Raw genomic sequence first — 16,969 nt, 5'->3', positions numbered from 1 at the left:
GCCTTCTGTTGCTGTGATAAACACAGTGATCAAAAACAACCTGGGGAAGAAAGCATTTATTTCAGCTTACACTTCCAGGTCACAGTCCATCACTGAAGTCTTGGTTGAGTGTTGAGTGCTGGCTCACTCACTGGCTTGTGCTCAGCCAATTTTCTCATACAGCCCAGGCCCACCTGCCTAGGAATGGTACCGCCCACAGTGGGCTGGGCCCTCCTATATCAATCTTCTACCGAAACAATCTTTCACAGACATGGCCGCAGGCCAATCTGAACTTCAAATGCAACTCCCTCAGTTGATTCTAGACTATGCCAAGCCCACAACTGATGCTAACTAGGACACTTCCCCTTCATTCCTGTGTAGACCTAGACAATCAGACCTAGGGGACCTCATCAGGTTCTGTAGCAGTACTTTCTTTTGGGGATTGACAGCCCACAAATAATGACATGGGGACTTATTATTAATAATGAAAGCTCGGCCTTACCTTAGGCTTGTTCCTAACTAGTTCTTATAACTCAAATTAACACATTTTTAATCTATGTTCTTTCACAAGGCTCATTACCTCATCTCCATACTGTCCATCCTGTTTCCTCCGAGTCTGACTGGAGACTCTCCTTTCTTCTCCCATACCTCCTGCCTACCTATTGGCCATTAAGCTTTTTTATTACACTTATTACAGCAATATATCTTCACACTGTTACAAATATCACACCACAAGATTCTTTCCTCATGCACCTCAGGAACCCCAAGGAAAGCCTTCCTGTTCCACAGATCTGATGTGACTGTAGCTTGTCCTCTTGTCCAGTCACCTTGGTCCCCACCATCTCCTCCCATCAGTGGCCTCTTCTTGGCAATTTGTAACCCAGCCCTCTGATGGAGTCTTCCCACTCCAGCTTGTCCCTAAAGTCATTAAATCCTGCTTCTCCACCAGGGCCCATTCCCAAGGGACTTTACTACAAAAGGGTTGGTTCTCAAGGGACAGGAGACTGTGAGTTCAGTCATAACTGGGAAGCAGCCAGCATTCCACATAGAGTGCTATTCCACCCTCCCATATACAGTAAAGACAGAAGGGATGTGGTGCCTGTGCTGCTCAGTTGGTTGTGGTTGTTTTTGTTGGTTTGGTTGGTTGGTTGTTGTTTTGGTTTGGTTTGGTTTTTGTGGTTTGGGGTTTGTATGTTGTTGTTGTTGTTGTTTATTTCTGTCAACTTGACATAAAGTAGGGTCATTTGAGAAGAGGAAAGCTCAGTGAGAAAATAACTCTATCAGATCATCCTGAAGAAGAATTTCTTCATCAGTAGTTGGTATGATAGGGCCCAGCTCACTGTGGGCAGTGCCATTCCTGGACAGCAAGATGGTCCTGGGTTCTATAAGAAAGCAGCTGAGCAAGGCATGGAAAGCAAGCCAATGAGCAGCGCCCCTCCATGGCCTCTGTCAGCTCCTGCCTCCAGTTCCTGGCCCGCATGAGTTCCTGCCTTGGCTTTTCTCAACGATGGACTATAACCTGTAAGCTAGGTAAGTCCCTTCCTTCCTGAGGTGCTTTTAGCCATGGTGTTCTCACAGCATAGAAAACGAAGTAGGGCAGTACCAGGGCTGGTCACGTGATAGGCCCGGAAGATCCCCAAAGAAGACACTGCCACGGCTGAGGTGCCACCCAAATGGGGTCACAGTGAGTGAGAAATACCTGACTTCTCCAGTGTGCCTCTAGTGCCTGCCATGGGCTCAGCCTATCAGGAGGCAGCTGGCAAATCTGAGGAATGTAATTTCTACAAATGAAGGATAGTGTATACCTGTCTCTCGGGTTAGATAAGTTTAGCAGAGATTCAGTGCTAACGTATAACACCGAAAGGTTAAAGACATGTGGTGGTGGCGCAAGCCTTTAACCCCAGCACTAGGAAAGCAGAGACAGGTGGATTCTGTGAGTTTGAGGCCAGCCTGGTCTACAGAGTGAGTTCCAGGATAGGCTCCAACGTTACACAAAGAAACCCTGTCTTGGGAAAGAAAGGAAGGAGATGGAGAGGAGGGAGGGAGGGAGGGATATGAAACACTAATCTATATATCAGAGCCTGTTCTATATAAAACACCAATTCAAGGGCTGAGAGTGCAGCTCAATGTAACTTGTTACGGTCTCATGGGAGGTAGATGGGTTTGATCCCCTTGGTCTGCAGTAGATAATGGGGCCAGGCAAATGCGCTACAGGGCAGCGTCCTTTGTCATATGCACACTAAACCGAGCCCAAGTAGACGTCCCTCATCATCTCTGGAGCCCAGCCAGGAGGAGAAAACTTAGGCACTCACAGTTTCGCTAACATTAAGTCCATCTTTGTTTCCGTGGATACTGCTGTCCAGGACTGCTCTTCAAGGTGGAATAAGAGCTAGGGGAGGAGTTTCAATCTCCACTGCCCCAACCCAAAGTTCTGTAGTACTGACAGATTCTGGCCTCTCTAACGCACTGTAAAGGGCCCCCTTTGTTGTCATTATGTTTTCCTCTGTGCATGTGTGTGTGATTGGGGCAGGCATGTGTGTGGTGTGTGTGGAGGTTGCAGGACAGCCTCAGCACCCACATTTGCTTCCATTCTCCTTGAGACAGCATCTCCTGTTGCTCATTGCTGCATCCACAGAGTACCTGGACCACCGGTATCCAGAGATCCTTCTGTCTGTGTCTCCCATCCGCCCATAGGAGTGTGGGGATCACAGACACCGGACTTGCACATCCATCCAGCTCCATTAAGGTTCTGGGGGTCCAAAAGCAGGTCTTCATGCTTGCTTGAAAACACCCAACCCATTGAGCCATCTCCATTCCAATTTCCCCCTACTTTTTAGAGATTCTTCATCCAAGGTTTAAGGTTAAGATTGCCTGGGTGCTGGGCAGTGGTGGCACACGCCTTTAATCCTGGCACTTGGGAGGCAGAGTGGATCTTTGTGAGTTTGAGGCCTGCCTGGTCTACAGCGCAAATTCCAGGACAGGCTCCAAATTGACACAGAGAAACCCTGTCTAGACCTCCCCACCCCCCAAAAAAAGATTGCCAAAGTTTCCCACCTCAGCAGCCTTGCCAGAAGGCCACTGTTCCAAGGGCACCGTTCAGCCTGGTGGGGTGGGGTAAGGATAGGCACAGAAAAGGGGGCATCAAGCTCCCTGCATTTCCTCCAACCAGAATCAAGCCAAGGAGTCATTGTAGAAGGAACACTCTGATTTGTCCTCTAGCTTGCCCTATTCTTTTCCTCAGGATAAATCTTTTTGTAATGGAATTATTAAGGCAGAAGATATGTACTGGGGGGGGGGGGGGCTTTGATATGTGCCCATTACTATCTGATAAGACTGTATTTCGGTTTTGCCTTTCCCACCTCTCAGTGCGCTGATACACCACCAGGGGCCTTGGGATGAATCAGTCACCAGACCAGATAAACAAGCCCTTCTGCTGCCGGTGCCTCCTCTACACTCTAGAAGGGAACCTCCCTTGGATCTCACCCAGGCCCTGGAATTCCTCAGCACCAGGCTAGGCACCTTTGCACCCCTGCCCCCACGGGCCTAGATCCTACTCTCCTCTCCTCTCCCCGCCCAATGGCGGGCGGAGCCAGCGGCCAAAGCGGCAAGACTTCACCCAGAGCCCAGCCTCCTTCCAGGGTCCAGAGCCGAGGCCCAAAGGGGCCCTTGGCAGGACCCAATGAAGACACTACTGACCTTCCTAGCTGTGGGATCCCTAGCCGGTGAGTGCTCCCTAACCTGCCCTCAACTCCCCCTCCCCCAAAAGCCAGGGAGCACATCTGCCTCCTCCTGCCCCAAGAGCCTCATAACGTCCAGTTTCATTTTCTTCCTTGCTGGCACTGGACTGGGTGCCGGGTTTTCCTGGAGACAGAGATAGATGGCCTACTCCAGGTAGCTGGAGGGGACAATAGAGTACCGGAGACCCTGGCTTCCCGAAGGGACTCAACTGACCCTCAAGTATGCAGGCATTGGCCAGCTGTCTGAATTGGGGGTGCTGAGTCCCCAGCCGCCAGTAGGTAGAGTCTTGGTTTAGGGGTGGGTACCACTTCATGTTCAGCTCCTCACCAAGGAGGGGGTGACAGGCTAGACAAAGCTGGAGTTAGGCCACCGCCTCTGTCCATGGCTCCTCAAGCCACTCTGGCCGGACCAGTAACCAAGCGTGGCCAGGAGGGCTACAGTAACATACCAGGGTGCCCATATAAATAAGACTAAGGACTATCACTTTGAAGTCCAAAAAGGGAATTTTGGGGTTCATACTCATGAGAACTTCACATGACATGGGGGCTTGGTCTGTTCTCCTGAAATGGAATCCAGGGATTCTCAGAAGTTCGGAGCTCAGGCATGATGGAAGGAAGCGGTCCAGCTGTCTCATGGACCTTCTTGCCCAGTGTAGAATTCGGTCCCTAAAGAGCCTGCTCTGGCTCCTGTCTCCAAACAGTACAGACAGGCCCTTAGCATCAGCAGGACTTCCTCACAATCCTGCCAGTGGCAGGCTGTGGAGATTGGACGCACCACCCGCCTCCCTCCAATTCTCCAAAGCGTGTTCTCTGACATCCCACAAGTTGTGGTGTGGAGCTGTGGATCTCCTGACGCTTTAAGGGGGTGGGGGCACAGAAAGGAGCCCTGGGGTGACAAGTCCGAAACCTTAGCCTCAGACACAGGCTCCCACGCCAGCTCTCAGGCTGGCTCCAGGTCACAGTGGTTTCTTCCTTCGCTCCCACACCAGCTGATACATTGTTTTTCCACACAAATGTGAAACCTGTCTTTTATAAAGTGGCCAGACAGCCAGACTCCCCACCATACATCTCCTCCTTTCCCCGGGTTTCACAATGTAGACTTTCAACCAGGAAGTTAGGGAATGACCCGGGCGGGAGGGGGAAGCAAATGGACTTAAAGAGGGAAAGAAGAGGAGACAGCAGCCTCACTGCCCCTAAGTTAGGAGCGGCTCTGCCAAGACCACCTAGCCCATGTCAGAAAGCCCACTTCAGTTCCTGACACCCCTGCTTCCCTTCAATTCTTTTATCTGGGGTGCTCCCAGCCTCTCCCAGCCCAGACAGCCTACCCAGGACTATCCCCCACAGCAGCCTGCTCTGCAGCAGAGTCTAAGCCACCAGGAGGAAAGGTTAAGCTCACCCAGACGGACCCCAGCCTTCTCTCAAATCTACTCTCTCTCTCTTCTGCATGCGGCTCAACCCATGTCCCCCCAGAAGCCACTGCTTAAGTCTGTGTTCCTCCTTCTGGTCTCTCGTTCCCAGCCTCAGACCCAGCCTCAACAGAGAACACTAGAATTAGCCTCGAATCTGCCCAGCCCAGGATCCAAGCAGAATGTTAGTCACATCTCAGCAGCGCAGCCACCACACTGGTTCCCAAGGACCCACTGTGTACACTGTGGGGAAGCCTGGAAAACAAAGACTACCACAGCTGCTGCCCCAGACTGACCCAGATTCAGGGAGGTGTGACCAGGGGACCTCATTTACAGGGATGGGCTGTTCTGATCGCCTGCCCACCCTCCCCCTGGCAATGCACAGGTCCCTCTTGAAAGAACCGTGTAGACTTGGACTGCAGGAATTGCTACCCTCCCCTCTCGTGGCTGTAGTCAGGTGTGGGGGAGGAAGGCACAGACACATCAAAGACATCTGTCCTCAAGGCCTCCACGGGGAGCTGAGCTTGGCTGCACCTGTCTCTTTCCCACCCTCACCAGCCAAGCTGTTCTGAGTACGTTCAGAGCCAGAGCAGCTCTGCCGCCATCATCTGCCACATCTTCCTCACTACAGGTCTGGACTGAGGGGAGGGTGCTGTAAGCCACAGGCTCTTCACTGACAAGGACATTGCTTCAGAGGCAGCAAGCCCCTCCATGGTCACCCCGGGACCCAAGCCTGTCCAGCCTTTGCCTTGTCTAAAGCTGAGCAAAATGCCTGAGCTAGAAACAATGGCCGGCAGGCAGGTTTCCTTTTAGTTTGGGGTTGAGGTTTAGGGGACTAGGGGTTGAAGCCAGTGCCTCCATGCCTGTTAAACCCTGCTCTGTCTTTCAACTACACCCCCAGCCTCTGTCACAAATTCCTTAACTTGTCTCTTGTCCTTCTCTCTCCTCCCATCTTCCATCTTTGAACTAGTCCCTACCAGGACTCAGACCACTGACACCCCCACTTAGCAGAGATGGAAGAGGACGCTCCTTCCCACACACGCTCCTGCTTTTCCAGTCCCTCCCTTACGCTCAGAACAGGCAGGTCTTATAAAGTGCTGATCACCTGAGTCCACGTAGCCCTGGGACCCTGTAAAACACTAACTGTGGCAATGGTTAATAGCCCTGGATGAGCCTCAGTTTTTCTCATTCATAAAATGGGAACAGCAGTAGTCACTATCACATAGGGTTAGTGTTCAGTGAGCGGAGAAGCTTTAGGCCAGTGGCTGGCAGCTGGCATGCCCTTCCCAAGTGTCAGCTGCTGTTGTTGTCATCATTATCTGTTGCTAAGTAAGTCAAATTATCCCCATTCTAGACTTAAAGAAACAAGATCAAATTGTTTAAACAATTTCTCCCATGGTGACCTTGTCCATATGTCAGCATCCTGCCCCCTATAAGGCCTCAGCGTAGAAGGTGTCTCTGCTGTCCATGGAGGCAACATGGCTAATAGGTGGGGACTGACATGGAAAGAATTTACAATACCTTCTCCACTACTGTGTGAAAGGATTGACTTCAGACACGTGCTGTCTTTAGGCTTCTACCTGGAGAACTCTAAAATAAGAATAAGGATGCCAGCCTCAGTGTTAAAAAGTGAATGAGGTCGGGCGGTGGTGGCATACACCTTTGATCCCAGCACTCGGGAGGCAGAGGCAGGTAGATCTCTGTGAGTTCGAGGACAGCCTGGTCTACAGAGTGAGTTCCAGGACAGCCAGGGCTACACAGAGAAACCCATGTCTCAAGAAAAAAAAAGTGAATGAAACAGTAAGTATTCACAAGGGTATAAAGAAGTCTGACAGCTTGGTTACTGCTGGGGGTAGAATTTAATGCACTGTAGCCTATTTAGGAAACCCCTTGATAATTCCCTCAAAAGTTAAGAATAAAGAAGGCCAAGGCTCAGTGGCAGAGTGAACGCCTGAGACCCTGGGTTCCATCCTCAGCACTGTGGTAGATAAATGGATGGATGGATGGATGGATGGATGGATGGATGGATGGAGATAGATAAATAGATAGATAGACAGATAGAGCTATAGCACTACCAAGATGCGTACCCAAGAGAATTATATGTGAAATTGTATGCACTCTAGCTAGATGCATACCCAAGGGAATTGGAAACACATGTCCACTTAATTTTTTAGCACAAATGGTCACATCAACATTATTCAAAATAGTAAAAATACATAAATAAATAAAAGCTGGAAATCTAAATGTCCATCAACTGATAATAGGTAAACAAACTGGGGTGTGTCCATACAGTGGAATATTATCCAGTCATGAAAAATAAATACTGATGCATGTTGTGGATGAAACTTGACAACCTGCTGAGTGAAAGAAGCCAGACATGGGGAAAAGCCAGGGTGTAAAGTAAATGAAAATCCAAAATTGGGAAATCCTAAGAGATTTGTGATTGCCAAGAACCAGGGCGGTGGGGGGATGGGCTAAGACCACCAAATATGTAGTTTCTTTTGTGGATAATGAAAATGTTCTAGAATTAGGTAGTTGTGACATTTGCACAGGGGTAGGGATGATCTCAGAAGACAGTGACCTGAACACTTAAATGGCGGACGTCATGGAGGGTAAGCGTAGCTCACCAAGCAGGCAGGAAGCAGCACTGGAGAATGGAGGGCCACTCTCCTTGAAGGGGTCCTCAGTCTGCAAACCCACAGGCTCCCCCTGCTCCTGCCTCCTGCAGCTCGTACTACTGAGGACACAGCTTGTCCCCTTCAATACGTGAAATTCCAGTCCAGGAACTTTGAAAACATCTTGGTGTGGGACAGTGGACCAGATAGCTCTCCAGACACCGTCTACAGCGTGGAGTATAAGAGGCAGGTATCTCATCCAACCCAGCCCCCTCCTGACTCTGCATTCACAAAGCCCGGGTCCCTTCTTGGTCCTGCTATTTCAACATGTGGCAAGTTGCTCCCTGTCTCTGAGCCTCTGTCTCCTCACCTGTGAGTTAGGGCTCATGGCACTTGTGAAAGGGTTGGGTGGCAAGGAGCAGAATATGGACTCAAGCTGGCAGGGTTCTGTCTGGTCATCATATGCCCACTTCAAACCCTTGGTCACAGTTTTCTCCTCAGAGTTCCGTTTTCTCCCTTGAGAACAACACACACCCCTCTACCTATAAGGACTATTGTGAGAGCTGAGCTTAGTGTCCACACAGATAACCTTGATGCTGAGTAAATACCAGATGCCCTTATCATCATGAATAAACCTCAGTCCTAGCAGAGCTGTTCATTCACTCAGCACCCTGCCTGCCCTTACCTACAGGTACGGAGACAGAGTGTGGCTGGCCAAGGCAGGCTGCCAGAGGACCACCCAGAAGTCCTGCAACCTGACTATGGAGACCGGCAACCTCACTGAACTTTACTATGCCAGGGTCAAGGCTGTTTGCCCAGGAAGGAAACAAAACAACAAGACAACTGACCGGTTCAGCTCACTGCAACACAGTGAGGCGGGGTACCTGCTCACTTCAGGAAGGGGAAAGGCACATCTGGGGTGGTGGAGAGGCTGGGCTGCCCATCTGGGGTGAGGGGAGAGGATGGTATGTGAATTTCGGGTGAAGGGAAAGTTCTCAGATCTCTGGAGTGGACCCAGCAAGACTTTACACTAGGGCATGTGACTTTCAGGGAAGGTATTCCCAGGCCAGGGCACACCCCAGGGGGTTGTTTTTTTTTCTCTACCTCTACTCAGAACTTCCTAGGTTATAGGAGGCCCCCCACCACCACAGCTGGAGCTCCTAACTCATTTCTCCACTCTCCTGGTACCCCTTGCCCATCCTCTCAGGTTATAAAGCCTGCCATCTCTTTTTGTGCTGGTGAGCCTTAGATAAGATTCCTCCCTTGGCCCTTCCAGTCCTGCTTAGCCCAGTCCTTGAGTGAAACACTCTGTATTCAGTGGGTCCCATTCTCAGCTGACCCCTGCCACAGTGCCTACACTGCTCCCCAGGTCTGAGGGCTTAGCTCAATATAGACTCCAAAGAGAGTCCAGGCCTCCAGCCCTGACCACCAGATCTCCGCCAGTCAAAGCCAGCTGAGATCTGTAATTTGTTCTTTATTTATTCTCTATCCCAGTGGTCCTCTGATTCAACCAAATGCAAATGAAAAATATTGAATCTGCATAGAGTCTGTCCACATTCCTCCTGCTCTTGCTCTCTGGGCGATACACAACTGTTTACATAACACTTACACAGTATTTAGCATTGTCTGTTAACAGAATACAGGGGGTGTGTTTAGGTTGAGCACAATACTGGGCCACTCTACCTACACAGTGGACTAAAAACTGTGGAATTGAGCATTGGCGAGGCAATCCAGAACCAATCCCCACAGACACAGAGAGATCTACCACTCACTGTTCATGTTGTCACAGCTCAGGTCACAGCTGGCAAAGACTGTGTTAGCTTATATGTGTGTTCTCAGCCTTCCCCACAAAGACACGAGCTCCAGGACAGCCTGTGGGTCCCACTGTGTTCCAAGCCATTAGCAGAGTGCCTGGTACATAGAAGAGGCTCCATATATAACCACTGGATGTATTAATTAATTAGTTAATTAATTAATTAATTAATACCAGTGCCAAGCCCTATACACACACTAAGCATGTGGTGACGTCGATTGTCTTTTGAAGTCACAACTCCCTGTGTTTTGATACAGGCTCTTAGTCTGTAGTGCTACCTGGCTTGGATACCACTTTGTTGCCCGTGCTAGTCTCAAAATAGTAGTGTCCTAGTTTGCTTTCTGTTGCTGTGATAAACATCAACCAAAAGGGAGGCAAGGGCTTATCTAAGGCTCGCATATCCAGATCACAGCTCATCATTGAGGGACACTCCCAAGGCAGGAGCCCAAGGCAGGAACCATGAAGGAAATGTGCCTTCTGACTTGCTCATAGGGTCACATGCAGCTCATTTTCTGATGCAGCCCAGGCCTGCCTGCCTGCCTAGGGATAACACCAGCCACAGTGGGCTGGACCCTCCTACATCAGTTGCAATCAAGAAAATGCCCCACAGACAGGCACATGGGCCAATATGATGGGCGGGATTCTGCCTCAGCCTCTTTATCTAGTGTCACATTCTAGTTTTGGAACTCCATTTGTCCATATAACGGTGTCACGAACTTTGCCCGTTCTCTGAAACAGTTTCCTCAACCTGAATTCCCATAGCTATGAAACAACCCATTCAACAGTGGAACCCTAATTCCCTTTCCTTTTGGGGGACATTAGTTTCCATTTTTCTTCTTTCTTTTTTAAGATTTCTTCTTTACATTTATGATTTATTTGTGTGTGCACATGTGTCTGTGTGCGTTTAGGTCAGAGGACAGCTTTCGGGAGTTTGTTCTTTCATTCTGTCACATGGTTTCCAGGGACTGGACTCAAATCATCAGGCTTGGTGGCAAGCATCTTTACCCACTGAGCCCTCGTGCCAGCTGTAGCTCTGCATTTCAACTTCATTGGAGTAAACATTCTTTGGTTACGATGGTCTAAACCTTGGAGGACAACAAACCATTAGACTTGTGCAAAATAGATTCACGAACTCCTGAAATTGGATGAAAGATTTCTGTATGCTCTCATTGTCATGGATAAAAGAGCCATAGCAATCATCATATTATTAAAAAGGTATGCAGGGGCTGGAGACATGGCTCAGCCAGCTCTTGCCATGTAACAGTGAAGGCTTGAGTTCGAATTGCCAGCACCCATGTAAAAATGTAAAATTAAAAATAGCCAGGCATGGTTGTACTTGCCTGTGACCCCATCGCTGCAGTGCGGAGACAGGTAGATCCTAGGAGCTCAGGGGCCAAGCCAGCCTCGCTGAAATGAAGAACTTCCAGTTCAGTGAGAGAGGGTTCCTAACTTAAGACACCCAACATTCTGGCTGGCAAGCTAGCTCAGCAATTAAGAGCACTTGGTGCTCTTGCAGAGGACCCAGGTTCAATTCCAAGCACCCACATGGCAGCTGACAACCATCTGAACTCAGTTCCAACCTCCTTGGGCACCAGGTACACGTGTATTGCACATGCAGACATATGGGCAACACACACACACATAGAATAAACCCAATATCCTCCTCTGGCTTCCACATGCATACACACACACACACACACACACACACACACACACACGTATACACGCACGCACGCACACAGTTTTGGTTTTTTTTAAGGTATTGTGAAACAGTGAAGGTCATTTGGAAAATTCCATCTTGAGATAGCAGAGTCTTGGGAGCAGAAGCGATAGCATTGGGCCTGGTATTATTTACACTCTGTCTGAATTCATAAGCCATTGATAGCCCCAAAGCTGTCATTGCAGCAGACTAAGGAGTATTCCAGGCACACTCACACTGGGGATGCCAAGGCTAGGGTGAATCGAGGCAGAACTAAGGGCATCGCCACTCAGGGCTACAGCCCTTCCCTCCTGGGTACCTGCCATCCACTCTTTGTCACCCCTGAACAGCCTTTTGGACGCCAGCCACCCAAAAGCCTCTTCTCACATGTTGGGTTAGTTGCTGCTCCGAAAATCATTCTGGGCTTTTCTCTCTCCCCGATTCTAGCTACCATCAAACCACCGGATGTGACCTGTATCCCCAAAGTGAGGTCCATTCAGATGCTGATTCACCCCACGCTCACACCTATCCGCTCAGAAAATGGCCACCAGCTAACCCTGGAGGAGATTTTCCGTGACCTGTTCTACCGCTTAGAACTCCGAGTCAACCACACCTACCAAATGGTAAATATAGGTCATAGCCCATGCCTTCTTGAGAGCCCCCTTCTCTCCCAAGAATATTGGGCTGCTTGCAGCAAAAGTGATGCATTATATAAAACTGCACTTCCCAAAAATTGTCCTTGTAGGGCTCCTAGAATTCTAGTGGAGTCTGAGGCACCATCTCCCTCTGTAGGATCAGGTAGCACCCTCAAGGATTTGACAAGACCTCCAGAGCCGGGGCTTTGATTTTGTACCATGCAAACTTTTCATATTTATTGGACCAGATTCCTTTTGTTTGTTGGGTACATTGGTTGGTGTTTGTTTGTTTGTGGTAGAATGTTACTCTGTAATCCAAGATGGTCTGGAACTCTCTAAAAAACTCATAGCAATCCTCCTGCATCAGCACTAGTATTACAGGCGTGTGTCACTGGACCTGGTCCAGAAAGCTTTATTGTTTGTTCGTTTGCTTGTTTTTGCCTAATAGCCTGCAACATCCCAGAGAACAATGTATTTCTATTAATATCCCCAGTTGTTCTCTCTCTCTTTTGATTTTCGAGACAGAGTTTCTCTGTGTAGCCCTGGCTGTCCTGGAACTCACTATGGAGTCCAGGCCTGTCTTTGCCTACCAAATGCTGGGATTAAAGGTGTGGGCCACCACCTCCCAGTCATTCTCTTTAGAAAATGTTGGTGTCAGGACAGCAGCTATAGCTTTGAGAGTCCTTGCCTAGCATGTGCAAAGCTCTGGATTTGGTTCTCAAAACCACAGAAACGAAGCATGGTGGTGTATGCTTATAATCATACCCAGATCAGAGGTAGAGGCAGGAGAGTCAGGAGTTCAGGACCATTCTCGGGCAGCAAATTTGACACCACCCTGGTCCGTGTGGGACTGTGTCTAAAAAAGAGAGAGACAGGAAATTAAAATCCTGGAGTCAGCCTGGAAATGTTTGGGGAAACTGTGTGCAGGGAGTGGCTTAAGATGGGTCCTAACAAAAGGTCAAAGTGACAACTGGCAGACAATATGCAAATGATCTGATCTTGTGCCCTCCCCAGTGTGTACCATAAATTCATGACTCAGCTGGGTGAATCTTTATTTCCTCCTCTGCAGTTCTGAAAAAAAAAAAAAAAAATCCCTCAAAGAGTGAATAACTTAGTGGGTGAGGGAGAGGTTGAAACAAGAATTGGAATAGGCAAGGCTGCATGTCAGCTCAGCGAGACCTAAGAGACTGGAAAACTCAGGGGTGTCCACGCCACTTTCTGAGGCATGAAAGGATGTCACTTATCTTCATGATGATCCCACAGCTCCGTGAGAGGGACCTAGTGTCTCCATCTTTGAGATGAGAAGACACAGACTCAGAGAGGTTAAGCCACTAACTGGACAGAGGTCAGCGCCTTCATAGATGCCAACAGAGCCTGCACTTACCCTGGAGGGCCTCCATTTGTTGTGGCTCCATGATCAGAAAGAGAAGCAGGACCATGTACAATGTTTTTTCAAAAGTGCAAAGTTGGCCACTCTGGCTGGAGCGTGAAGCCATACGAGGCAGTTTTCCCTGCACATGCCCTGGACCAGTGATGTCAGAACCTTACTTGCTCAAAGCGCAACTCCTGGGGGCCTTAGCAGAAATAACTTAAGGAACAAAAGGAGTCTCAAAGGTATCAGCTGGCAGGGCGGGAGGGGCGTGGCAGAGTAGAGCAATGCAGAGCACTGAAGCAGGGGACACAGGAAGAGGCCAGGACACGACTCGGGTGTCAGGGACACATATCCAGTGACCTTTGTCCTCCAGAAGATCACTTCCTACCTCTCACCATTTCCTAGTGAAGCCATCAAATTACAAGTCCATCAAAGGAGTGATCCATTCATTAGGTCAGAACCTGGACAATCCTTCTTCTTAGACACATCCAGACACAGCCTCATGGTCTCCTAAGTGGCTCTCAATTCAATAAAGCTGATGAGATTAACCTTCAGGGGCCGCTCCCAGTCTGCTCCTATGTTCGAAGCTGCTTGTCTGAAACCTGAATTGTAGTGGCCATCCCACAGGGGACTCCTCCCTTGTCTTGAAGCTTGAGAACCTCCTGTGTGGAGGGACTGTGGGAGACAAGCTTGAGGAGCCTGTTGGGACTGTGGGGTGCAGATGGTAGAGGAAAATTCTATGGTTGTCATAGGAACAGCTAGAGATTACCTCATCAAAGCAGCTCCTTCTGATAAATATTTGGGTTGGACTAAAGATTTTATGATTCCTGATTGCTGATTTGATTTGGCCTGTTGTCCTTGAGCCTGCTCTATCTGAATTAGGCTTTTTAAACTCATGAAGGTTTATTTTATGACCTGCCATCTGCTTGGCTTCGGACAAGAGTAAGTGTGTTCAGAGGTGTAGGGTAGTGTGGTTCTCCAAACACCAACTAGATAGTGGAGGCTAATGGAGCTCTCCCATCCGTATCTTTTCTGACATGGGGGGAGGGGCTGTGTTGTTCTTTCAGCTAATGAGAGTACTGATCTCTTCAGGTAGGCGTATGAGTTTATTTCCCCTTAGTTCTGTGCATTTTTCTGTCATGCATTTTGAAAACCTTATTAAAGACACGATTGCATGACTATCACATCTTCCTGATAAGTTGGCCTCTAATCATGATGGAATTCCCCTTGTTGTCTCCTGTTGAGGTCCACTTTATCTGACACAAATATTGCCACTCCAGTCTCCTTATAGTGGATATGGTATATACATAAACATACATTTAAAGATTTATGTAATGTCTGTGAGTGTTTTGACTGCACATATGTCTGTGTATCACATGTATGCTTGGTGCCCCTAGAGGTCAGAAGAAGGCATCAGATGCCCTGGAACTGGAGTTATGGATGGTTGTAAGCTATTATATGGGTGCTGAGGACTGAGCCTGGCTCCTCTGCAGGATCAGTGAGGGCTCTCAACCACTGAGCCGTCTCTCCAGGCCCCAGAAAAGCTGAGAGATGGGCTCTGACATGGGTACTGGGAACCACACTCTTGGAGTTTTGGTTGTAATCCTTAGCCTTTAATGTTGGGGCTATCTATCTAGCCTCTTGTCTTTCTATAACCATTTATCTTTAGCCTGTGTCTTTATATTTAAAATGCATCTTGAAGACAATGTTCTGATAGAATATTCCCTTTGAGGCTTATTTCATACATGTGTGCACATGTCAGGGCATTCATGTGTCATAGCACATGTATCTTGTAGGAGCTGATTCTCTCCTTTTACCTCTCGGGTTTGAACTCAGGTCATCAGCCTTATCGGCAAGCCCACTGAGCTGCCTCACAAGCCTTTTTCACTGAGAGGCAACTCACATGCCATAAAAATTCATTCTTTTCTTTCCATTTTTGTAATGTGTGGAATAAAATTCAGACCCTTGCCAGTGTTAGGTGGGCACCTTAACCCTGGGCCACACCCCCAGACCTAAAGTCACCCCTTTAAGGTACAGAGTCCAGGGGGTCTGAGCGCACCATAGAGGGGCATCACTGTCCCTCCCATTTACTGCAATTCATCCAATCAACTTGTCTTCAGGGTTCTGCCTTCTCTCCTTTACAAACCATTGTTAAGGGGCATTGTGCATTCTTTTTAAATCAGATATTGTGTTGTTCAGTTCTGAAGTTCCCAATATTTATATTTACTATATGTTACTGATATGGATGGATGTTTCCTGTCCTGACCACCGCTTCCCAAATTACCACACAGAGGCTTATATTATTTATAAATGCTCAGCCGATAGCTTAGTCTTATTACTAGCTAAGTCTTACATCTAAATTAACCTGTTTCTATTCATCTCTGTATTGTCACGTGGTCCGTGGCTTTACCTGTCCTCCCTGGGTGGCTGGCTGACGTCTCTCCTGACTCTGCCCTCCTTCTTCCCATCATTCTCAGTTTGGCTTTCCCACCTAACTTCCTGTCCCACTACCTGCCTGTCAGCTTTTTATTAACCAATGAGAGTAATTAAGCAATGAGATTCATTTATTTGCTGCATTTTGTACATGTGTAAAGGTGTGCATGGCACAAGTATGGAGGTCAGAAGTTGGTCTCTCCTTCCTCCGTGTAGGTCCTGGGAATTGAACTCAGATCCCCAGGCTTGGCAACAAGCCCCTTTATCTGCTGAGCCATCTCACCTGCCCCTCACTTATTCGTTATGAACATATTTTCTTTTACTTGCTTGAACACAATTTTATAGCTGATTCAAAATTCTTGTATGTTAAGCCCAACATTCTAGTCATGTTGGGGGTCACAATCTTTGCTTCCCTTGTCCGTTTTGTAATATAGCCTGAATATTATGACTGCCAAGTTGAAGTGACTCTGGCTTGTGTTATAACCACCAAAGGGTGTAAATTAGTCTTTGTTCTTTTGTGGGGGGTGGATTTTGTTTGTTTGTTTGCAACAAAATTTCCCACTGTAGCCCAAGCTACCCTGGAACTTATTATTGTGTAACTACGGTTGCCCTCAAACTGGCAGTAATCCTCCTATCTCCACCTCCTGACTGCCGCCATACTCAACTTTCTGTGGTGTTTTTGCATTAATGTGGCTGCACTTCATGCTCTTACACCTCCATTCAGTCTTTTAGTCTTATTTAGGCTTGGAGGCTGTTTCCAGCATGCAGTGTGTATCTTATTTAGGCATGGAGGCTACCTCACACATGTAGTGTGTGTTTGAAGGCCTCCAGGGGTATAGCTGAGTTCATATAAAGATACTGGGCCTCCTCCACAGAGTGTTCCCCACAATCCCACAAAGCGTAGGTTGGGATCTACCTTCAGGATAAAAGACATTTAAAAACTTTGGTTGCTGCTATTCCTCCCTCATCTCCCAGCACTCCCTCCTTTAGAGGGTTAATTTAATCGCTTTTCATCGCCAAGTCAAAGTACCTGGCTGGAGAACTTAAAGGGAAGAATTCGTTCTTGGGCTCACAGCACCAGGGGACTCCATCTGTGGTTGCTGGGACCATACACTTGGGTAGATTTCATGGTGGCAGGAACATATGTCAGAGAAGGATTTTTATACACAGGAAATAGAAAGCAGAGAGAGGGAGGGCAGGGGATTGCAGGGGAGGAGCAGGGCTGGAGAGATGGCTCAGGGGTTAAGAGTGTGCACTGCCCTTGCAGGGGTCTGAAGTTT

General features: G+C 48.3%; 1 protein-coding gene across 8 annotated transcripts in view; it reads left to right on the top strand.

Moving 5' to 3' along the window:
- The first annotated feature begins 3,402 nt into the window (after positions 1-3,402).
- The window catches only part of Il22ra1 (interleukin 22 receptor subunit alpha 1), a 24,776-nt gene continuing 11,209 nt past the window's right edge, over positions 3,403-16,969 (top strand). Inside the window, exons 1-4 of one of the 8 annotated variants that reach the window (XM_035439513.1) lie at positions 3,403-3,701; positions 7,825-7,983; positions 8,429-8,607; positions 11,697-11,872. In XM_035439513.1, coding sequence (XP_035295404.1) covers positions 3,556-3,701; positions 7,825-7,983; positions 8,429-8,607; positions 11,697-11,872 — 660 coding nt within the window. In that variant the 5' untranslated portion in view covers positions 3,403-3,555. Of the gene's footprint in view, positions 3,702-7,824; positions 7,988-8,428; positions 8,618-11,696; positions 11,873-16,969 lie in introns of those variants that run through there. The other 7 variants (XM_027399692.2, XM_027399693.2, XM_035439515.1 and 4 more) reach the window with 7 other exon arrangements.

Source organism: Cricetulus griseus, chromosome 2 (assembly GCF_003668045.3).
Source record: "Cricetulus griseus strain 17A/GY chromosome 2, alternate assembly CriGri-PICRH-1.0, whole genome shotgun sequence".
Lineage (NCBI taxonomy): Eukaryota > Metazoa > Chordata > Mammalia > Rodentia > Cricetidae > Cricetulus > Cricetulus griseus.
This window is presented reverse-complemented; position numbering and strand designations above follow the sequence as displayed.